The sequence below is a fragment of the Chrysemys picta genome, chromosome 3, assembly GCF_011386835.1.
Source record: "Chrysemys picta bellii isolate R12L10 chromosome 3, ASM1138683v2, whole genome shotgun sequence".
In the NCBI taxonomy this organism is placed as follows: Eukaryota; Metazoa; Chordata; order Testudines; family Emydidae; genus Chrysemys; species Chrysemys picta.
The window spans coordinates 89955336-89980523 of NC_088793.1; the positions used below are offsets into that span (position 1 = coordinate 89955336).

Below are 25188 nucleotides of genomic sequence, written 5' to 3' on the forward strand. Positions count from 1 at the left end.
GCTTCTCTATTGACCTGTACCTAACTTTAAAAAAAAGGTTGCGCAAATTTAGACCTTTCTTATGCTTGAATGGTAGTTTCCATGGAAAATCCTGAAAGATTATTTTTTATAATAGAAGCACTGAGGGAAGAAAGGCTTTTTTAAATAAATTACATGATATGTTTAGTGAACAGGATCATTTCAGATTTCTGATGTCTCTGTGGGGGTTTTCCTACAAGTGGATAAATTGTCATCAAAAAGAAATTGCTGCAGAGGGGCTGTGTGTTTTAAATATATTGCCAGTACCTTGCTCTGAAGCATTGTTTGCATACATCTGAACTGAAAAGCATCAGCTGTGATATAGGGCTGTTTTGAATTGTTGTAGTTGTAGTCTTGATTTGAGAGATATAAAGAGTGCCACACTGCAGATTACTATTTAAAAGAAAATAAATTTGTTTTCTCAAATGAAAATTAGTGCTGAAAACCACAATAAACTGCTTTTTGATAAAAAGCAAATGTACATTAAAACTGGCTTGTAAAGAGTCTTTGGGTCCTTATTAAAGAAAATTGTTGAACTATTTGGTATGATTCTTTGAGAATTACTTTGAACATAAACAGTAGGTTTCCTTTTGTTTGTATTATGATTTATTAAATCCTTTTGGCTCCATATAGATGTATTGACTTGTGCCCCTGGAGTTCTTATCAAATCATGCATAACCCTAAAGATTACTTCCTCGCCAATGACTGACAGAAATGTTCCTGTAATCTTTCTTCTGCACTGTGACATGTCAAAGCATAGCCACCTCTAAATGATTAAAGGGGTAAACATATGAGCAACTCATTAAGGAGGGAGAACCACTCAGTTATTTCCACTGTAATGTTATTCTTCAACTCAGGCAGTATAATTTCATTTTCAGGCTGTAATTGGGTCCTGACTGGATCCCAGAGCAGTAGGATGGTGCATATCCTTTAACCAGACTTGAAGAATTGTTTTTCTCAGTATCCTAAAATTTTACTGGAAATGGTTACAGCCTTTATCCCGTCCTATCATAGAACGTACATACTGTGGGTTGGTATTCAGCCTGCCCCTCCTTGATTAACAAGATAACTCAAAACAACTCGAGGACAAAGCTTCTCCCAGTCATGGCTCTTGTCTAGGATTTCTCCCTTTATGGCTTCTCAGTCACAATCTAGCAGTCTACTCCTACTTCCCTTATATCCAGGGTAGCATTAATGAACCCCACCTGCCCCAATCAGTGAATAAGAATCAATCAGAATTTCCCAGCAGGGTTCCAACTCCTGCTGACAGGGTCTGCCACTCTGTTACAATTACTTTCTACAATTAAGTCTTCAGTGCAGACTTAACTCATGCTCAGCTACTGTTTTTTCCCTTAACATGCTCTGTGTTCACACATCCACAGCCTCTATCACTGCCACAAGGCAAGGCAGCCACCACTCCCTGAGCTGAAGGGAAGAACCCAAGGTACCTTTTAACATGTATTGCTACTTTGAGGTAACTGCAATAAAAATATACAGTCACAGGCAGTCACAGCAATCCAGATGTTATGGTCTTCCAGTTCTTTCCTGTAAGCCCCTGGACATTCATGCCTGTATACCACTTTGCCGTCTACCTGTGCTCTGGCCCCTGACCAGAAGTTGACTGTCAATCTGTATCCACACGGCATCCCACCTGAAGTTTACAGATTGTCTGCTTGCAGTTTCTCCAGCTTCATCCATCTCCAGCAAGACAAAGTCCACTAACAATCCCATGGAACAGTGAAACTCTTACTTAGGCCAGGTGTGGGTTATAATCTTTTGCAGCATTGATATGTCAGTGAGCGGTGAGATGAGGTGTGGTGGCAAAAGGTCCTAGCGTAGATGCAGTTCTACTGACAAACGGTGCATTTGCTGATAAAGATTATTTTGCTTGGGGGTGGGCTGAAATAATCTATATCACTCTTTTGCTGGTATGAGTTGGAACCATACTAGGAGCGCTGTGCCAGTGTAGTGTACCTGCAAAGCCTTCCACGTGTAGACCTGGCCTTAGGTTTCAAACCTTCAACTTAATTTTTCTCCCCACCCCTCGATGCTCAGACACTGCCTTAGTGCCTGCAGCTGAGTTTTTAGTGTCCGCCATTAAAACCTTGTTAGGTAGTTCTACAGGCTGACTCATTCAAGCATTTAAAGTCAGATAAAGATAGAAATACACAAGGTTTCTAAAGAACTTTCCTCTCTCCGTGCTTTTTTTTTTTACCATACAGATCATTAAGAGAATGTTATTTTATAATTTTTGTTTGACTCATTTTATTCTATATTTAGTTATATTAGGTAATTTCAATTTCTCTTTTAATTTATATATATCCTAAACAAGAAATATACTGAAGAAATTTATCTCTTGACTAAACCTCATCATCTGCACAGAATTTGAATTACATAAGAGATGGAAAGTGTGAGGGAGAATGTTCCTTTTGGACCAGTCTGCTCCTTGGCCATTCCACCTTTTTCCCCACAGTACATCTTTGGAGAGAAAAACAGAAGCTACATATGGTGCTTGGCTGTCTGTCTTATTTCCATATCCCGTCACCCCGCCATTTCCGTGTTTGGTTGTCTTGCATTACATGTCAAAAGGAGACATCCAAACCAACATGTGGTATCATGTTCAGGCTGGACTTACCCAGGATGCTTCAAATGCTGAAGGCATCCTGTTCTGACTGATAAATAGTCTGCATTTTTGCCTGCCTGGTATACATTTTAATAATCTCCTGCCACTTGACTGCACTCCCATTCAATTCTACCTTTCTGCTGCTGGCTGGTCATTGTCTTCTCCTTGAAGTGTGAGAACCTAGCATACTACTATACTATGGATTGTGGAACATCCAATATCCAAAACATGTCTGGCATCAGCATTTCAAAGAGGAGCAGCAGCAGCAGACAGGTAGGCAGGGAAGGAGGGCATATATGAGTCTAGCATTGGGATACTTGCCCTAAATAGGGAACACACCAGCAGATGCAACTGCATGAGGAACATACCTGCACCCAGGACCAGCACTTAAGTGGGGAAAATAAGGCTGAATGCTTGCCTGCTCAAATTGAAGAAGGAGACAAAATGGGGGTGTCTGCCTGGGATGGAAAGATGGGTAAATGAGTGTCAAAATTGTGGGGTCTGCATTGGGGAAGTGCACAGTTAGGGGTCTAGAGAAGAGTGTCTCTGCTGTGAGGAGGGTGGTTGCAGATAATTGCAATAGGTCACTGTAACTTGTGTTGCTCGGGGGGAAATGTCTTTTTCACACCCCTGAGCGATGTAAGTTAGACTGACTTAAGCGGTAGTGTGGACCTGCCTTTGGACTCAGATTTTTAAAGGTATTTAAGCATTGCTGCTCTCAGTGTTGGGGTGCCTAACTGATTTAGGAACCTACCTCTAATTTTCAAAAGGGCTTTAGGCACTTAGGGTCTGGGCCTTAACCTACTTTGGACCTCATTTCCCTGTCTGTAAAATGAGGATAATAGCACTTCTGTACGTAACAGGGATGTTGAGGATAAAATCCATTACTTATTGTGAGACATTCAGATACTGAGGTGATGAGAGCCATATAAGTAGCACAGAGAGATATCTTTCAAAGGATACTTACACATTGATTATTAAAATCCATAGTGATATTTTCTAGCCTGCATATCACTTCGGGGAGGGTGCCAAAACATTTTTTTCTTCAATTTCTTTGTGTTTTGATTCATTAAAAAATTAGGAAGAACTTTGTTTGCATCTGGCATGTTTTTCCTTAACTGCTAGGAAATCTGATTTGCTCCCCCTTTGTCCTCTCTCCCCCTACTTTTTTACTTTTCAGTATAAGGGTGTGCATGCAGCACTGGTGACTGTCATAGCTGATAGAAAGAATGTTTCGCTCTTGCTGACTTCAGTGTTTCAGAAGCTTTGTTTTAACAGGGCAGACACCTGATCTCCTGTTTAGGAAAATCCGCACTGGAACCTGCTGAAGAGAAATAATCGACATCAGATAAATCCATTTCTGATTTTGCTTTTTGCCACTGGAATGCTATAGCTCTTTGAGTGTTATGAAACAGAAGTAGCTCCTCTAATTCATGGAAATGAAGAAGTTTGGTGTTTGAAAAGACCCATCCATGCTATATTTTACATGTAGAAAGACTACTCCCAGTAGAGAGAAGGTGGGTGGAGTAATATCTTTTATTGGACCAATTTTTGTTGGTCCAATAAAAGATATTACTTCACTCACCTTGTCTCTCATATCTTGGGACCAACACAACTACACCAACTCTGCATACAGCTCCCAGTAGATCATTTGGAAGTTCCCTCATTCTGCAATGACAGTTCAGCTAAGCATGTTATTCCAGTAACACCATTTACTACTTTTGTCTTCAAACTCATTTTTATTTAAAAATGGAATATTTTCCACCTTTTTCTTCAACAACTTTTAAATCTAAGCAAAGGTGGCACTATGTGGGGCAGATTGTCAGCTGGTGTAAACCTTCATCATAGCTCCATTAGAACTATGACCATTTACATCATCTGAGGATTTGTCCCTATCTGTATAATAATATCACCTGGAGATAAAACCCTATGGTATGGGTAAATGGTTTCAGGACTTGCCACTATTCAGCCTTTTGATTAATCTTTTGAAGGCCTTCCTGAGTGATTTCCTCATTTAATAATTTCCTGTTAGAGTGACCGTTTTTTTACTTTTTCCAAAATAAAGTCCACAGTTAAAGGGTATATTGAAGTATCTATAAAGTTGATGGGGATTTCTGTATAATAATCTGGAGGATATTTTTGGGTGGAGTTACAAATTCCCCCTGCTGTTAACTATTTAAAGTTGTAACAGTTTTGTTTGCCCAATTGACTGGAATGGCATTGACCTCAGAAAAGGAAAGGAGAAGGAAGTTCTGTTTTCTGAACAGCTTCCTATTCCCCATGAGGAACGCTGCTGTAGTATCAGGGTTAAAAAATGTTGGCTCTGCCTGTATGGGTCAATAGTACAAAATGATTCATAACTTTCCTCCATATACTTCAGAAAAAGTCTGTTTTTGTCTCGGACTGTGTTTTTCATTGGAAAAATACCTTCCCATCTGCAGAGCTTATTTAAGATTATTTTGGTTTAATATACCAGGTTATTCCTAGGAAATCTCAGAAAGGATTGAGACTTAATACTTAAGTTTACCCAAGCAGGCTTTGTGTCTAGATTAGGTTATAATTGTCTTCTATGCATTTACTTGAATCTTTTACTAATCACTCAGAATAATACTTTCTTTCTCTGTGGATATGGGGCTGCAACAACCTTAAAAAAATAAAAATAAATAAACAGCCTGTGACTCTGATCTGACTGGTTTGTGAGATGTACCAGCACAAAGTGACTGATAAGGATTCAGAGATCCCTATCAACCTCTTAATAAATGTGGTATCCATTGGCATCACCTAAAACAGTGGTTTTAAAACTTTTTTTCTGGCCAGGAATGAAGGGTTTGGGGTGCAGGAGGTGGCTCCAGATGGGGGGGGGGCTCAGGGCTGGGGCAGGGGATTGAGATGCGGGGTTGGGGCGCAGGCTTACCTTGGGCAGCTCCCGGGCAGCAGTGCAGCGGGGGTCAGGGCCGGCTCCAGGCATCAGCAAAACAAGCAGGTGCTTGGGGCGGCACATTTCTAGGGGCAGCATTCTGGCACCGGCCATCATAGGCACCGACTCCGGGGCATGGGGAAAAAGTGTCCCTGCCGCCCCAGCTCGCCTCCACCCACTCCCCTGAGCGCACCACTGCCGCTCTGCTTCTCCCCCCTCCCTCCCAGGCTTGCCACATGCTAAACAGCTGTTTCGCGCAGCAAGGCTGGGAGGGAGGAGAAGCCACGTGGGGGGATGCTCGGGGGAGGCGGCAGTGGTGGAGCGGAGGTGAGTTGGAGCGGGGAGTGGTTCCTCTACCCCCCTGTTACTTCCTGCGCCCCCCACCCTAGCTCACCTCCGCTCCGCCTGCTCCCCTGAAGGCATCGCTGCTCTGCTTCTCCCCACTCCCTCGCCTGAGAGGGAGGGGGGAGAAGTGGAGCGGCAGCGCACCCGGGGGAGCAGGTGGAGCGGAGGTGAGTTACAGCAGGAGGTCGCGGGGGGCCCCGCAGGAAGCAATGGGGGGGAAGAATGTGGCATACCCAGGGGAGAAGGCGGGGCTGGCGATTTGGGGAAGAGGTGGAGTTGGGGCGAAGCCGGGGGCAGGAGGCCACGAAAAAAAAAGGGGGGGGCAGCCAAAAATTGTTTTGCTTGGGGTGGCAAAAAATCCTAGAGCCGGCCCTGGCTGGGGTGCAGAGGCAGGCTTCCTGCCTGTCCTGGCACCGTGGACCGCACTGTGCCCCGGAAGCGGCCAGCAGCAGGTCCGGCTCCTAGGCAGAGGTGCACAAACGGCTCCACATCAGTCACACCCGCAGGCACTGCTCCCCCCCGCCCCCAGTTCCCATTGGCTGGTTCACCAGAACTGGCCAATGGGAGTGCGCAGCCGGTGCTCAGGGTAGGGGCAGCACGAGTCCTGTGGCCCCCCTGCCTAGAATCCGGACCCGCTGCTGGCCGCTTCTGGGGTGCAGCACGGTGTTGGAAAAGGTAGGCACTAGCCTGCCTTAGGTAGGCAGCACTGCCGACGGGACTTTTAACATCCCGGTCAGCGGTGCTGACCAGAGCAAGGCAACCCAGTATCTGACATGCTGCGACCCAGTACTGGGTCACGACCCACGGTTTGAAAAATGCTGATCTAAAATATGTTAGCTGTGGAGCCTAGGTACTGTAATGAACGTTTCCATCTTAGTAAGTGGAATTTCACTTACAGTGATCACTATTAAAAACTTAATCATTACCATGGCATTTGCAGCACTATTACTGTATGATACTCCATGTTTTCTGGGGGTACATCTACACTACAGGGGGGAGTCGATTTAAGATACGCAAATTCAGCTACGTGAATAGCGTAGCTGAATTCGACGTATCGCAGCCGACTTACCCCGCTGTGAGGACGGCGGCAAAATCGACTTCTGCGGCTTTCTGTCGACGGCGCTTACTCCCACCTCCGCTGGTGGAGTAAGAGCGTCGATTCGGGGATCGATTGTCGCGTCCCGATGGGACGCGATAAATCGATCCCCGAGAGGTCGATTTCTACCCGCCGATTCAGGCGGGTAGTGTAGACCTAGCCTAAGTAAACTAAGTATGGGAATGCAGAAATGACTGGGTGAGGTTCTGTAGCCTGCGTTATTCAGGAGGTCAGACTAGGTTATCACAATTTGACCTTAAAATGTGTGAATGCTGTCATTAGTTAGTTAGTTGGTTCATGATAATGATCAAGTTGCTAAAGTTACTTACAGAGTAAGCAGTGTTCTTCACAGTTCACTTGAACTTTGCACTTACCACAGCTGATTTGGGAGTAAAGAAGAGAGACATATAGAGTCATGATAAAATATCTTCTGTTGGTTTTCCCAGAAATGTGTCCCCTTTTCTCAATTAAGCAAACACAGTGAAATGAAAGAGGATTTCATTACCTCAACCCTCGTCTGGATAAATAATAAAATGAAAGTAAATTGCAGTCCAGTTCCTAGTTCACATTGCAAAAACCACCATCACCATTGGCACTAACTGGCATCCTTTGGGCAATCTGAGCTGAAAGGACAAAAATGAGTGTCTGCAGGATCTACTTCTTACTGACCATTAACCTCAGGAGGAAGATGAGGGACAGAGATGTTGTGATTTTCCCAGTGCCATCCAGCAAGTGGGTGGGTGGCAGTCAGAAACTGAAGCCAGATTTCCTATCTCTCTCTTCCATAATGAAAAAGCAGTGCTGATTTTAAACAATAAATAAATATAGGAATTAAGTCACCTGGCTGTTACCATCCCTTAAATCTGACTTTTACCCCTTGTAAAATAATGGAACAAATAATATGAGAAAAATTAGTAGATATCTAGAGGGTAGTGCAAACCTCAACAATGAGCATCTCATCAGACAAACCTGGTAACCCCTCCCAGCTTGGTATCATCAGCAAACTTTATAAGTGTACTCTGTATGCCATTATCTAAATATGTAGAAAGATTCACTCTCACTGCCCAATCTGTGGAGAAATCTGTTCCTTAGAGAAAAAGTACCGGTAGATTTCACTTTGTAAAATGCTCAATCCAGACCTTTTTCACAAACACATAATTTACCCAAACAAGAAAATACTAAAATATTGCGTAATTGGGGGAAGGAGAGGAAGAAGTGGCAGGAATAAAACTGCAAGTTCCCTCTTGTTTTTGCTATACATAAAGTGATGTTTTTATAGTAGTGGTAATGAGTGAGAATATCCCACTTATGCATAGTATAACTTTCATTAACACAAAGGGTTACATTTTCAAATGTGGGTACCTTTTTTTCACCTCCAAAAATTTATTTCCCATCTGTTGCCTAGGTAAAACCTATATTTGCATGAACAAATGAGTTTTTGGATGTGCAGAATTGATTATCCTGTGGGCTAGTACTTGTTCATGCTTAGTGCAAGCAAATGTTCATTTTCATACACAAAAATAAGTTTTACACATGCAAGGGATGCATGAACAAATGTTATTGGCGCCATGTAGGTGACCTTATTTGAGAAGTTGGTCCAGTGTTTGTGTGAGCAGTAGATAGACAACCCTACCCTTAATGCCTAGCCTTTTCAAAAATACATTGTTTTGTGTTTGGCATGCATGATGTCACATTGTTGCAAGCCATTATACATCTTGTTACCTTTTGAAGAAGTTTTTGTGTTCAGTGTTTGTTTCTAAAAACTACTTTATCAATAAATATCAGCAAAGTTAAAAGGTTGAGCCTGCTGATAAAAAATTTTCCTGCCATAAAAAATCTCTGCCCGCCGCTGCCCCCGCCCCCCGACACACACACACACAAACACTCAGGTCACATTCATGTTGCTCCTTGTCAATTTTACTCTTGGGAGAGACTCAAAGTTGACAGTCAAAGTGGAGGAGATAAGGAGCAAAGGGTAAATGTGTAAAAAAATTCTCTATAATCCTTCATTTCTGATACATTATAAAGATGCTGAGAAATTCCTGCTTTGGGGTTGTTGTTTTTTTACTTTTTTGTTATTTTGGAAGCTGTCAAAAGTAGAGCCAAGAGGCAGTAATTTAATCTGGGCCATCAGCAGACTAGAAATTCAACCCATCTGTCCTTCAGCTGTTCTCAGGGCTGGCTCTAGAGATTTGTTGCCTGAAACAAAGTGGAAAAATGTATATCCCTGACTGTCCACAGTTATTCATACAATAAAACAGTCACTATGGAATTCATTCATAGTAGTTTCCATTCTCCTTTCCCCCTGTACTCTCTGCTATATCTGTACGACAGTGTGCATTGTTGTTTGCCTTCATTTTCATTCTCTCTGGTTTTGTCAGCTTGTGTCCTTTCCTATAGTTATCTGTGGGTTTGGGAGCTGCTTACCTGAAGCAGCTTTTTGTCCTGTGTAGTACTGGCTCTCTTATGATTGGTAAGGGCCCTTAAGATGGAGCCCCATTAGTGCAAGTAAGAGGGGCTGCTAGCAGGATGTTCTGGGAGAAGGCCTGTTGTATTAATTTAGATGGAATATATGGGCCTTGAGCATCAAAGGTATTAACTTAACCCAGTTACTGTCCAACCTTAAACAGTGTTAAACAAGGTTTGGGGTTTGGTATACAGAACATAAGAACAGCCATTCTGGGTCAGACCAAGGGTCCATCTAGCCGAGTATCCTGTCTTCCAACTGACAGAGACCTCAGCCCACTTACTGTCATTGCAAACACACCATTAAACATCATTTTTATCTTTTATTAAAGATACAGAAAAATAAAGGGAAAACAGTTAAAACATGAAATGTAATGTATTAAGTAAAGCTTTCATTTCAACACCATCCCTTCTTCCCTCTCCCTGTAGCTGGAGTGAACTTTTAGAAGGAACTTCCCCCTGTTCTCTCCCCCTCCATAGTTGACGGTCTCTTTGATAGTATTAAAGATGGTAATAACTGTCCTTTCAGGGAAAAGAGAAAAAGTTAGTTGAGATGGGCTGAAGCTGTAATTGTTGCTATTGTTAAAGTCCAATCCTGTTTCCTAAAAGACAAGACAAAATATACACACACAATGGGAAAGAAAAGAACAGCAAAAATAGAATATGCAGCCTCTGTCTCTAGTGTTGATTTGCACTTGAAGCCTGGAAAAACACAGGCACAGCACAGTCTTATTAGCCACTCTGAAATCTGGCAAATTTGTACAAGCATCGGTCTATTTAGGGCATTACATTTTGCTGCCTTTCTGATCTCAGGCTTTCAGCAGTGTTGCAAAATATACAGTCTTGGCAGCCTAATCCAGACTCTTATGGGAAGGCAAAAAGGAGAAGGGTAGGAAAAAGAAATACGGTGAGGAAGAAAAAGGACACATGGCAGGAGTGGCAGGGAAACAAAGTTTCACATCCCAGGTGATGTTTGGGATTTAGCCAAAGCCAGTGGAGGTGGCAGTGTCATCTGAGTCCCTCTCTCTGGCCCAGTCTGGTCAGAACATCTCTCAGGATTATAACAGTGACGGTCTCGGGTCCCAGGAGAAGTTGGGGGTGGCAGCCATGATGATGAGACTTGCTCCTTCCCCTTCTCTTGTCTTTCAGTCAGTCAGAGCACCCTGTGCTTTGCCTCCACCTGTCCTTATTTCCCCCCCCCCCCCAAGTGTCTTTTTAAGGACCCCAAAAGGGAGTGATGAATAGAATAGCCCGCTTCCTCACTATTTTGTCAACCAGTTAGGCATAATTTCTGACACACCGATTTTGAGTCACTGATTTCTGGTCCCACATTTCTCTTGTTTACTAGGCATGATTTTAAAACAGTCCTTGAATTATATCAGTAGGCCTTTTTGTTTGGATGAACCTAGTCTTTTTGTCTCGCCTTTGCACCTTTTCTCCACATTCATTGTTATAGGTTATTGTGACATTTTATGAACTTTAACTCACTTTGAACAGTTGAGCTCACAATTAGAGTAAATTGGCAGACCCAGTTATTACACCAGGCCCCTTGATTCTGGATTTTACTCCCTCCTGTGGCCTGGAATAGCCCAGTATAGTCTACAAAAAATACCCCACCTTTTCACCTGAGTTCTTTGGGAAGAGAGGGAGTTGAAGTTTGGGGGGCAGCGTCAGGGCTTTATTTAATTATTTATTTATTCATGTGTGTCTCTGATTATAGTCTCTGTGATTTATATGAGCATTCATTTGTAATTGTTTATTTACTATAAATTAGATTTTGGCCAAAATGTTCAAACCTGACTGCCAGAAGTAAGGCTCCTAAAATTCCATAGTTAGGCACCTAAATATACATTTGGCCTTATTTTCAGAATTGCTAAGCATTTACAAATACCATTGAAGCCAGTGGGAGCTGCAGAAACTCAATATCATTGAAATTCACATCATTTATATTTAGAAACCTAAATATGGATTTAGAATTTAAGCGAGGCACACAAATAAAATAAATCTTATTTAGTCAGGAGAAGAGAAGACTGAGAGGGGACATATTAACAGTTTTCAAGTATGTAAAAGGTTGTTACAAGGAGGAGGGAGAAAAATTGTTTTTCTTAACCTCTGAGGATAGGACAAGAAGCAATAGGCTTATATTGAAGGGAGATTTAGGTTGGACATTAGGAAAAACTTCCTAACTGTCAGGGTGGTTAAGCACTGGAATAAATTGCCTAGGGAGGTTGTGGAATCTCCATCATCAGAGATTTTTAAGAGCAGGTTAGACAAACACCTATCAGGGATGGTCTAGATAATACTTAGTCCTGCCTTGAGTGCAGAGGACTGGACTAGATGACCTCTCAAGGTCCCTTCCAGTCCTATGATTCTATGAGAGCCACATCTTGGGTTATCAGGCTATGTTACAAGGGTAGTTTCACAACCAGAAGGAAAACAGGTGAATGAAAATGAAGGCAAACTGAAAAAAAAATACACTATAGTAAACAAGGAGTGCAGAGATAAAGGAGACAGAAGAGAAGGACACACAGTGAATGAGTATCTCAGTGATTGGTTGGTTGGATGATTGATTGTGTATATTAAAGACATCCAGGGTGACAGAAGGAATAATTTTTGATGCAATTCATTATAAAAACAAAAAGTAAATATATGGCACAGCAAACAGTTTAGGGACAGGAAGTGAGTACCATTATATCCATCTGCAGGGTGAACACAGAAAGACAGAATTAAATACCTGAGTTGGAATTGGGCCAGAATACCAGAGCCTGAAAAAATAAATGCAACTCTATCATCCTGTCTAAAATAAAGACTGGAACATAAAGAAAATCCCATCCACCCTTTGGAACTCCCTCGCCGACCCAAACAAGAGGGCACCAGGTTTGTTTGCGTCTGCACATTTGGATGACACATATCCTCCACTCTGACTGCTCTGGTCCTAGGAGCAACAGGATTTTGAATTGTGTAAGAATTCTGCTTTCCAAAAGCAGGATTGTTGTCAGTGTCAGCAGCCGCAGTCAAGAAATGTGGAGGGATGATATGGCATGTATTGCAAATTAAGGCAACAGTTGGGCCTAATTATTTAATCCTTGACAAAGCATTCCTTTATAATTAAAAGCACAAAATGCATTTAATACTTTACTATAAATACTTTCCCCATTCTGGAGGAAATCTTGACTGAGGTATCTTAGTAATATAGTTTAATTACAATTCAATCTCATCTTAAAACCTATATTTCTTTTCTGCTTTACCTATGCTCCTTTTTTCTCCCTCTTCTACTGCTTTTATAATTCTCTGACTATTATTTTCTTTAATTGTTTTCTCTTATTTATATGGTTTAACTGTAACTCTGGTATATAATTCTGAACCTGAATTTTGTGGTATGCGTGCAATAAAGGTCTCTGTAAAGTTAATTATTCTTCAGTAAAATATTTATACAAAGTTTACTTTTCTAGACATCAGTTGTTATAACAGCTCTGTTACACATACTAGGCCTTGGCTACACTTACCCGCTAGTTCGACGGCTGGAAATCGAACTTCTGGGTTCGACTTATCGCGTCTAGTCTGGACGCGATAAGTCGAACCCGGAAGTGCTCGCCGTCGACTGCGGTACTCCAGCTCGGCGAGAGGAGTACCGCGGAGTCGACGGGGGAGCCTGCCTGCCGAGTGTGGACCAAGGTAAGTTCGAACTAAGGTACTTCGACTTCAGCTACGTTATTCACGTAGCTGAAGTTGCGTACCTTAGTTCGAATTAGGGGGGTAGTGTAGACCAACCCCTAGATCAATATCTGCCTTCACTGACTCTTTTGTATTCTCTGCTAGGTACTTATTAAGACTACATGGGTTGTCAGTGAAGGCAGAATTTGGTCTTACACTCTCAAAATGAAGGGTACTACTACATTTCTACTATGTAACCTAATACATATGATTTTATTAATAGTTTCTAGAATGGATCAAAATACTAATGTGTTAATTTTACCCCTGGTTGAGTATAACCTTAAAGCTATAGATCTGAATGCTGCCTCTATATCTGCTTATAGACTGATTGTGAGTCAGAGCTGAGCTTTCTATCGTCGGCTGAGAATTTGTTTGTGTTTCACAGAAAAAGATCAGCTAAAACTTAGATAACAAAACAAAAAAAATCCACCTCACTCCTGCCACACTCCAAAATGAGACTTGTCAGTCTTGTAACTCAACTGTTCAGAGATAAGCTTAACTGGTAACTCTTTTCCTTACCAGCCAATACACCGAAGACCTTTGGTTTCTTTAATTTTGAATGGTAGGAAAGCACCATTTTCTTGTTAATTGAAGAGGACTTTGTACCCTTTCCTATTTATTTTTCTGTTTCTAATTAAATATGAACACCGCTGAGAAGGGCTTAGCTAGCAGTAGGATTAAATAGCAAGGATGCAGAAAAGAGAGCTTTTACACAGTAGAGAGATATTTTCATTTATTCAACATTCTTCAAACAATAAGAATGATGATTAACCCCTGCTCAGTCAGAAATTCAGATTCCTAGGAAGCCCTGATAGAAAGTGAAAGTTTTATTAAGTCAGACTGAAAGAATATCTAAGGTCAAGGCTGCTGTGGGGGACGAGGAGGAGAATGATGGGGGGCAGGACAAAAGGGGCCATTTGACCTGAGTCCTCCCCTTGAGAGGGCCCCCAAAATGATGAAAGGTAGGAGCTGGATCAGGGATACCCCTCCCACTAACAGTGAAGCCAGAGCTCCAGGAGAGGCAGGGCCAGGCGTGGACTCCCAGCTCTCCGCAGGGCAGCATTCCCCCATCCCCTCAGGGAAGGTAGTAACCCCACAGGCCTGGGCCCTTCCCTCTTTTTAACTCTTTTGTCTCAATGATAAAGTTTTTTGGAAGGGTGAAGGCCTCAATTTAAGATTTTGCCCAGGGCTTCCAAAACCTCTGTGCAACCCTGTCTACATTTGGGTGCATTGTGAGAGTCTCACAACAAAAGCGGTGAAACAAGAACTGATGGAATTCATAATTTCTTCTTGCTTGTTTTGGAATGGTAACTTTCTGAGGATCAGACTGTTGAAATAAGACAGAGGAGTGGTGATTTTGAGCATGAATTTATAATTGTTCCTACATGGTAGATGCTGCAAATGTTTGGTTTGGTTTTAAAATAATTTTCCGCATTCTTGTGACTGTGTATTACCACAGTGATCAAGGAACAAAGCTACCAGTATCAAACTGAAGTTAAGTAAACTCCTTAATGCCAATGTGTAAGGTGGCTGAAGATGTCAAACAAGTACGTAGTCATGCTGTCCGATTCAGTTCTAATACCAATGAGCACACAAGCTCAAAGATTTAAGAAAAAAAAATGTACTTCTGTTCATCACAGGCTTTTTTTGAATGTGATAGGGGCTGTGTAACTAATTAGAACGTGGTATGTTTCTTTCTTTCAGATTTACCACTGGATTATAGATTTACCCGATTTTCCTCAAATAGCTTGGAAACTGCTGGTTACTATCCGAAACCTCCGAGGGCATTATTATCAAATGGTGAGCCAGTGACTACAAAATAGATCATATTCCACTTTTTCTTACATACCCTTGTAGTCCTTAACTAAATGCTGTCAGATGCTAATTGGTGAAAAAAACATGCAATGCTCCATAAAATCAAGTGATGAATTTAAAAGTGGACCCACATGCAGACTTGCTTGTTACTATAGTACAACTGGAACAGAGGAGCACTGAGTACTTATGTATACATCTTCCTACCAAGCTACCTATCAGAAGTGTATTGAAACTAATTCATCCCAAATTACATGCTAAATTCACACCATTTTGAAGGACACTGTCTACATTCCCTATTTAAGGCCACAGCAACCTCCACTGCTACAGCAATTCATGAGAGAGCTGATTGAGGAGGGCATAAAAATAGGACAAGAACACACAGTATCAAATGCTGTTTATGATTATGTTTACAATTAAAATCTAACTTATACATAAGATAAATTTATCTTTACCTAAGTTCCCCCCATTATCGCAGTATCTGAGTGATATAATACATGCAATCTATAATACATTTATTGTCTCAACACCTCTGGGAAGGAGGGCAGTGCTATTGTCCCCATTTTAGAGATGGGGAACTGAGGCACAGCAAGACTAAGGTCCAAATTTTTAAAGGTATTTAGGTATTGCTCTGCTCAGTGTTGCAAGTCTACATGTCTTAAGAGCCTACGTTTTATTTTCAAAAGTAACTAAGGCACTTAGCCTAAATTCCATTGACTTTCAATGAGAATTAGTCTCCTAAGTCACTTCGGGCATGTCTACACTGCAATTAGACACCTGAAGCTGCTCTGTGCCAGCTGATTGGGCTCTAGGGGCTCAGGCTAAAGGCCTGTTTAATTGCAGTGTAGACATTCAGGATCAGGCTGCAGTCCAAGCTCTGGACCCTCCCACCTCACAGGGTCCCAGATCCCAGCCTCCAGCCCAAGCCTGAACATGTACACTGCAATTAAACAGCCCCTTAGTGTGAGCCCAAGTCCGCTGGCATGGGCCAGCCATGGGTTTTTAATTGCAGTGTAGACATACCCTTTTGACCAGATTTTTAAAGGTATTTAGGCATCTAAAGCTGCAGATAGGTGCCTAGTGGGATTTTCAAATGCACATTGGCACCTAACTCCCATTTATCTCAAAAGCAACCAGTATAGATCATACCAGTTGCCCTAATGAAATAAGCCGCCCCAGCAATAGGAATTTTTTGCTGGTATAAATGAATTTACACTTGACGTTTTGTCAGTATAACTGTGTTGGTCCTGGGTGTAATTTTTTTCAAACTCCTAATGGACATAACCATGCTGGCAAAACTTTTAAATGCTAGACTAGCCACTGGACCATCCTTCTTCTCAGTCCAGAGTAACTAATTGATATGAGTGGAGTTACTCCAAATTTACCCTGGTTTAATAGCCCAGAATTTGGCCATTTATTTCAAAAGCAACATGCCTGACTATATCTATAACTCCCAGGCACAAGGCAGTAGCAGAATATCGGATAAACTTCCTTAGAGGATTGGATGGCTATTTCAATTAGCAATAATCTTTCACTTCTAGACTTCCGGTTTGAAACAAACAACTGTTACGTTGTTATCTTATGTCTGCCTGATGGTCTACATGGAATAAATTAATAGTCTGACTCCAGTTCCCTGCATGTTTGCATTCCCACAGGATAGGAATTTCATATGCAGAAATCAGAACACAAAAAGAAGCATTAAATCTTTGTTACACAGAAATCAGCCTGAACTATCTTGTTTCTATGACATAGAGATATTTGTTTTAAATTTATTGACTCCAATGTACCCACAAGATACCTGCGCCTTTTCAGTTGGCTGTGTGCTTAGCACTGATGGGTTACCTCAAGTTATACCTATAAAGAAAAAAACAAAAAGAGTTTAAAAAATAAAGAAAACTAGAAATGTATCCCTTATAGGAAATATGGGTTATAACTAAAAGTGAGATAAGAGAGTTCTGGTCTCTAAAAGTGCCCTGCTGCTCCCTGTAGCCTATAGGCTAAAAAGCTAGCAAGGCTGGGTTGTTACTTGTTTCTAGGACCTAATAATCCCAGTAAAGGGAAGAACAATGATGTTCAGTCTTCTTCCCCCATTCCACTTTCTCTCCCCCTCCAAGGGGTCAGATTTTCAGATGCTGTAAACTGGCATAGTTCCTTTGGGTTGAGAATCTGGCCCCAAGTCTACATATTTTCTGTATTAAGTAGAGATGGACTCAAGCTAAAATCTCAGACCTGGAACTATGTGATTGTTTGAAATCCAAATCTGGATCCAGATACTGATTTTTCAAATGATTTCTAATTTTATGGGCCAAACCAGTATCCTAGCACCTTCAAGCTTTCCATGTTCTGATTTGAATTTTGTTGCATGGTTCCCTCTCTTGGGTTTTAAGCATATAGAGTTATAATCCTTAAAACAATCATTGGGTCTCAGTGTCTCAATGGATAAGTAGTATTTCCTCATCTAGGAAATAGTATGTGCCAGTTTCCAAACAACCTAAGTGTGGACTTCACCCTAAGAAACACAAACTTCTGTGCAAATGTGGACTTGCTTAGAAAGAGAGGCAGTGGTGGCTAATGATGGAGACTGTCAACACCCATTCACTCGTGCCTCCTGCTGACGATGAGCAGATGTACACAATAGCAGAAGCAGTGGTGAAACAACAGAGAGTTGCTGCCGAGCATGGCTTCAGCTATGGTTGCATGGAGGAAAGAGAGAGGACCATACTGCCTTCAAGGCTAATGGTCTGGGGGTGGGAAGGAAAGAGTTTGAGCAGATGAACCTTGGGAAGGACAATGGAAGCTCTGGAGAATAGAGAACTCTTCAGGGAGTGATATGTGAGATGGGGAGAAGAGAGTCCTGGGACCCAGTGACACACTTTGGAGAATTTCTCTTCTATTTCAAGTTTTGTTTTTTAACCCGTAACTTGTCAAATTTCTGTGGAATCCAGTATGAAAGAATACTGCAGAATGTTCATAAATTCAGTGTCCACATTACTGGCCTCAGTATCTGCAGGTGGACGCCAGGATGATATGTTTTAATACCTAATTAAAAATAAAGTATCTGGTTGTATAAACTTGAAAGTCACAGCTTTGCTAAATAAAACCTCTGTCAACCTTTGTTTTGGTATAAACAATGTCCATTTGAATTTGAAAATAAAGATAATTTATTTCTGAACAATTTTCTCTGAAGTCATGGTACTTGATAACCTAACAACAACAAAAGAAAGATGAAATCATTAAAAAAAGTGCAAGTAGATTTAAATGCTACAACCCTAACATGGCACAAATTGTCGTGCTCAAAATGCATATCTGGATGAGCCAGTGACCAAGGCCCAGTGGCCACCAATGCAAAATAATACCTACGAGAAGTCAGTTTTAACTTCATAAATGGAACCCACTCATTGTTGCTTATTGAATTAAGACTTGTTTCTGGTAACTAAAGTTTTATTGGAGAAAACCTTTCAAATTCTTAGTCAGTAAAATGTATTCAGATAAACATTTTAGCTGGCTTGCTCCTCGTTTGTTTTCCCCCCACATCCATTCCTGGGCACAACAGGTTCTTTGGTTGTTGAGAGCTCCTGAGTTCCCCAGCTATAGAGTTTGCCCTGCAACTTGAGGGGGAAGCATGCCCTAAGGCAGCAGCATCCAGGCCAACTCCTAGGGGAATTTCCAGGGGCAGAGCCCATGGCCCAAATGCTCAATTGCAAGTGTATAAATCTAGAATTTAGCAATGCAAGTCAAAGCTGACATTGACCCACCACCTCTGCCCAGCCCATCTCTCATACTTGGGAATTGGGCTATGGGCTACGATGTGATGGGACTACAGCATATGATCAGGGTCTGTCCATGTCCCAGTGGTGTTGGGTTTCTATCCATTGATGAACATGTTGTATAGTCCAAAGATGTATTCCTGGCTGACAGCTCAAAAACCTGGGAGCCAGGAGGTGAGTCTTAATCAGGCTGATGGTTACTACCTCTCCATTGCATTCAGGGGAAAATGGAAGAGAGAAACGTTAACCTTATCACCTTGACCACATAATGTTGCTCCTTACTTGTAATAAAATTTAAAGGAACTCTGTTCTGACTTCTAGTCTCTGGGCCTGGCACAGGCTGGATCAGCCCAGCCTACAGCCACTTTACACACCATGTAATTATTGGCTAAGACTAGGTCACCAGTTAATGAGATGGCAGTAATTCAAAGTGATTAGTCTGCCTTTTCCATAGGGAAACAGCACTTCTTCTATAAGTAATGTAATAAAGAAACCCCAGCTCTTCTTTCTAGGAGCTCTAATCTCAGGGACCCTGAAACTAGCCCAGGGTATGATAACTTCCCACTGACCTATAAAAAAAAAATAAGAAGAAAAGGAGCTTCCATGCCTGGCCTCTTCTTGAAGTTTCTCTCTTACCCTGGGAATGCAGTTACATGTCCTGGGTTTCATAAAACTGTTAGCCAATTTGTACCCTTATACAGGGCCAGCTCCAGGGTTTTGGCCGCCCCAAGCAGCCCAAAAAAAAAAAAAAAAAAGCCGCGATCGCAATTGCGATCGCAATCTGCAGTGGCAATTCGGCGGAAGGTCCTTCACTCCGAGCAGGAGTGAGGGACCATCCGCCGAATTGCCGCCGAATAGCTGGACCTGCCGCCCCTCTCCGGCGTGGCCACCCCAAGCACCTGCTTGCCAAGCTGGTGCCTGGAACCGACCCTGCCCTTATACCGCCAATAGGGAGAGAGGACTTTACCTTCATCACCACACCCTTATTCAAAAAGCACTTAACTATAATGTGCAGTATCTTTGCAAACAATAATGTGTAGATTAAATAGTGTTGCTGCACCTTTAAATTTCATAGGTTTCAGATTAAATAATGTGTCAAAACACATGAAATTAAAAGAACAAAGTTAGTAAAGAGATGCCAGCAATCAGAGCCAAACTATTTCCCACCCTGAACATCAATATTGAACTGTCACCACATAGAAGAGGAATGCAGCAAGTGTAAATATACTTCTTCTGTGCATAGTTTGTATGTTCCTCAGTATCTTGTATTTAATGAGTTTCATTCATACCACTTTTTTAGAAAGAAGGAGTTAACCTCTGGTACAAAATAAGGAATAGCCTACAAAATACAACATAGTAGCTATTGATTTGCTATGAAGATGCTGTTTCCCTAGGCAGGGAATCTTTATTTGCAGAAGTACTCCTAAGTGCAATGCTTTGGAAACTGCATACGTTGGCAAAGTTTGCGTAAAAGCAGTGCCTCAAGGCAGCCAGCTACTACTCAGTCCTACAGAAGGAGCAGTATGGTGTTAATATAAAAATGGCTTTGCTCACTTGGCAGATTAAATGGCTTATTTTTTCAACCAGGATAATCTACTTGTTAAGCACATATTTGGAGGAAGATTGTAATTTCATTTTAACTCAATTGGCATTAAGAACTGAAAGGAGACTAGATAAGGATGTCTACAGCTTGCTGGCCCCGCCTTTCTCCACCCACTTCTCAGTGCTTAGAAAAGAGATGAGAGATAAAAATTGAGGTAGAAGTTGGAATGAATCTGCAAAATTGTTATCTTGGACTATCACCCACATGTAAGCAGCCCCGGCAAATTGTGAAATATTTGTAGTGGTGCCGGAAGGATGTGAGATTGATAGTCAGGAACATTGAGGCCCTCTCTTTCCTACAGAACAGCTACAGACAAGCTGCAACTGTACAGGCTTCTCGGTGCACTATGCCAATTTGCCTCACATCTAACCTAGAGGAATAACTTCCAGGAAGGGAAGTACACTATGTGTTGTTAATGCCCATCCAGTCCTTACCCTCTGTGTAGACTGCCAGTTATTTTAATGTGTTTGCATACCTGCCCATCAGAACTGCATGAGGACCACTCTCTGCCAACCTGAGCTGGATTTGACCTGCATACGTAAGGGTCAGAGGCTCTACATTCTGTTACCAATCCCTGGAGCCATCCAGACGCCGCTAATAAACTGCTTTTCTGAGTAAGTGGAACATCTGACGGCAGATCTGAGACTTCAGTGAACCACAGGAAAAATCCATGTAAACACAGAGGTTTGTATTGCATGTTCCTCTTATGCAGGAAGCAAATATTGCTTTTATTTTCATTTAGCATAAACAGTCTAAATAAATAGGAATAGTGATTAAAAACAGGATAATGAAAAATAAGTTGAAATCAAGGAAGTTAGACAGACTCTGGTATTGCCATTATAAAAAAAGTTTGCATTGTACAATTTAATTGCTTCTTCATAGCACAGGCTGAGGAATCTTCCATGCATAGCTCCAGGTATTAAAGCAAGCAATACTGCCAACATGCCTGATCATTTGCTTGTATTTATGGCAAAGGTCTGAGGTAAATCTGTTCAGGATATAGTGGGTACCCATGGTATCTCTTTGACAAGCACCGCAAGCCACAAAGCTTTCAGAGTTGACCAGATGTTATTGTTACTATAAAGGCTAACATCTGAGGCCATATCAGCACTATAACAAAGCTATTTTAATCAGCACTGCCCCGGAGATCCCACCTGCTTCCTGCTCACCCTCGCAGCGTTCATACATGGTTTTCTCTAATGCTGTTGTGACACAGTTTAAAATACTTATTGTGGGGATAAAAGCCACTTCAAAACCATGCTATGGTTTTGGTCCACTTGTCCAAATTAGAGGGTGGAACACACAAAATGGCAATGGCACAAATGGAGATACAAATTATAAACGTTATATAGAATTCTCAGCTGATCTGATCAGACCAGATTCTATCAAGCAGTCAGAAAGTTACCTATTTTGGGGGTTAGCACGAATACTCATCTCTGTACAGAACAGTGACATTGACTTTTTCTCCTAATAAGTTAAAGTACAAAGTAACCACCATGAAATAGTTTATCCTTGCCAGAAGGGAAAAAAATTAGGTGCCTATGCCCAAAGCTTCTATGGATGAGATTTTCAAAAGCATCTATGTGATTTAGGAATGGACTTTCAATAGGACATGTTCTCCTAAATCACTAGTGCAATTCCAAAAATTCCATCCTCCATGCCTAACAAAATTATAGTAAAATTTTCAGAGGTGTTTTTAAAAGTCTAAGAAAAACCTCCTTTCATCAGCTATTATGAATATGAGTGGTTCATGCACCAGTCTCTGCACCGGCCCTGGCGGTATATTCTAACTCTTCTCTTGCTGTGCCTCAAAATTATAATTGAGAGATATAGTTTCCATCCACTATTGCTTTACTGTAGCGTAACCTGAGCCAGTATGCAGAACCATGCACGTCATTCAAAATGAGCCATCATATGTGACAGCAAAAATGCCAATGCAGTTTTGAACTATGTGGGCAGAGGCATTTTATCACAGAATACCGAGGTGATAAACCCTCTTTATATGATATTGGGCAGATCACACCGAGAATACGGCAACCAGATTCCAGGGCAGCACCCAGAGCAGCTGCAGCAGTGATGGAGAGAGCTAACCAGGCTGAACTTCCATTTCCTGCCACTCCCTGATGTGGCCCAGATCACTCATACCATGGGCAGCCACATAGGGCAGGGACCCCCATCACCTGAGAACCCAGAGACTGCAGCAGCATTGGGCAAGATCACACCTTCACCACCTACAGAGCAGCCTCCTGTGTCATCATGTGTGTGCCCTGCTCATTGCTGTTCACTGGGTGGCCTGATTGCTGTCAGGGAGGTACTTGTGGAGTGCCAGTGGGTAGATGATGTGAAAATGGAATGGAAACGTGGCTTGGCGAGTGGGCAACCATTTAAAAATGGCTGAGGATTGAGGGTCAACAACAGATAACATTGGTGGGCAGGGGGATGGCTTGTATATATTTTGGTTAAAATAATGAAAACAATGTATGCCTATCAGAAGCCTGCTCACTTTCAGGGTGTGTTTTGCCTTTTTTCCCCAAGCTTTTGTTCTGCCTTTTACAGACCACATGCTTTTGGGGAAGGGTCTTCCTCTGTGTATGGAAAGTCCCTAGCACACTGTGGACCCTACCATGCCTCAGTGGGGCCAGTCAGAATGCCAAATTCAGGACAAACTGCCGAGAAATAGCTTATTCTATCATTAGATTATACCAAGCCAGGAACAAAAGTGAACTTCTGTCTCACCACACTGGTTAAAAAGAAGTAAAAAATGCAGTCTCCTTAGGCATTCCAGCCCTTGGCTCACACCCAGAAACTGGACTATATGATAAATAGTTGCTGAAAACCAATTTCATCAGATATAGGGTCCTTCCAATCCCAACAGATCAGCCACTTAGGTCAATATATAACTCAGATCTTACCCAATAATCATGCTGATGCCAATCCTTTAGTAACTAAAACCTAAAGGTTTAATGATAAAAGAAAAGAAGCAGCATTATAAATGGTTAATAGATCATATACATACAAGTTATTTTTCAGTGTTCGTAGATCAGAATCATAGAAGCGATGGAATAAACTGCTAGTTTGTAAAAGTCTCTGTGTAACTTACCCAAGCATACTGGGGATCATCAGTCTTTGTTCAAAGCTTCCTTTTTAGAAATCCAGTCCATAGAAATAAAGATAAAATGGAACTATCTCAGGGGTTCTTTTAAATTGTTTGCCATGTTCATAGAATTTTACTGTCTCAAACAAAGTTCACAACCTCTGTTTGTGGAAAGTTACTGACCCAAGATGCACTCCAGGATCACATGCACATATCACATGTCCTTACATGGTTTGATGACTCACAGGGGCAACCATTGCCCATATTCTTACTGAGGCATCCACCGGAAGGCTTACTGGATGGGTATGAGTTTCTTCTAATGCCCATAGTTAGAGTGGTGTCCTTAATTGGCCATCAGTGCATAGTTGTCTGGCCTTGATGTAAATCTATGTGGTGGACATCACCCAGGTATACAACACATGCAATGTTCCCTCTAATTTTTTCCATCTATGTGCCGAATAAATTTTGTTATGTGCATCAAAGTATGTGCGGATGTGCACCACCAGTAGAAACGAAAAACCTAGATAGAATATATAGTTTTAAAAAGTTACCATAGGGATAATTACTCCAGCCAGGACAGGTTAGGCATTTTAGAACTCACTACTCAAAGAATTAAATTTAAGTGTAAGAGAAATAAAATTATTCAGGCTGTCGATTAATTGCAGTTAACTCACACGATTAACTCCAAAAAATTAATTGCGATTAATCGCACTTATAACAATAGAATAACAATTTAAATTTATTCAATATTTTTGGCTATTTTTCTACATTTTAAATATTGATTTCAGTTACAACACAGAATACAAAGTGCACAGTGCTCACTTTATATTATTTTTTATTACAAATATATCCACTGTAAAAATGATAAAAGAAATAGTATTTTTCAATTCACCTCATACAAGTACTGAAGTGCAATCTCTTTATCGTGAAAGTGTAACTTACAAATGCAGATTTATTTATTTATTTTGGTTACACAACTGCACTCAAAAACAAAACAGCGTAAAACTTTAAAGCCTACAAGTCCACTCAGTCCTACTTCTTATTCTGCCAATTGCTAAGACAAACAAGTTTATTTACATTGACGGGAGATACTGCTGCCTACTTCTTATTTACAATGTTATATGAAAGTGAGAACAGGCGTTCGCATGGGACTTTTGTAGCCAGCTTTGCAAGGTATTTTCATGCTGATATGCTAAACATTCATATGCCCCTTCATGTTTCGGCCACCATTCCAGAAGACATGCTTCTATTCTGATGATGCTCAATAAAAAAATAATGTGTCAATTATATTTGTGACTGTATTCCTTGGGGGGAGAATTGTACATCTCCTGCTCTGTTTTACCGGCATTCTGCATATATTTCATATTATAGCAGTCTCGGATGATGACCCAGCATGTGTTCATTTTAAGAATACTTTCACCACAGATTTGACAAAATGCAAAAAAAGGTATTGATGTAAGATTTCTAGAAATAGCCAGGGCCGGCTCCAGGCACCAGCCCACCAAGCATGTGCTTGGGGCAGCGCCTGGAGGGGGGCGGCGCGGCGGGGTGCTCCGGCCGAAAGTGGGGCCGCGACTGGGCTCCCCGCCCTCCCCGTGGCGCTCCGGCCGGTCGGGGAGAGCGGAGAGCTGCGGTGGGCTCTCCGCCCTCCTCCCGGCGCTCTGGCTGCCGGGGGCTCTCCGCCCTCCTCCCAGCGCTCTGGCCGCCGGGGGCTCTCCGCCAGGGAGAGCGGA

General features: G+C 41.8%; 1 protein-coding gene across 2 annotated transcripts in view; it reads left to right on the forward strand.

Annotated features, from left to right (window-relative positions):
• The window catches only part of NT5DC1 (5'-nucleotidase domain containing 1), a 243109-nt gene extending 218370 nt beyond the window's left edge, over nucleotides 1–24739 (forward strand). The window contains exons 12-13 of one of the 2 annotated variants that reach the window (XR_010599583.1): nucleotides 14884–21045; nucleotides 22378–24739. Coding sequence is in view for 1 of the 2 variants with exons in the window: in XM_065588355.1 (XP_065444427.1) it covers nucleotides 14884–15002 (119 nt within the window). In the remaining variant the exon portion in view is untranslated. Of the gene's footprint in view, nucleotides 1–14883 lie in introns of both variants that reach the window. The other variant, XM_065588355.1, reaches the window with a different exon arrangement.
• The last annotated feature ends 449 nt before the right edge of the window (nucleotides 24740–25188 follow it).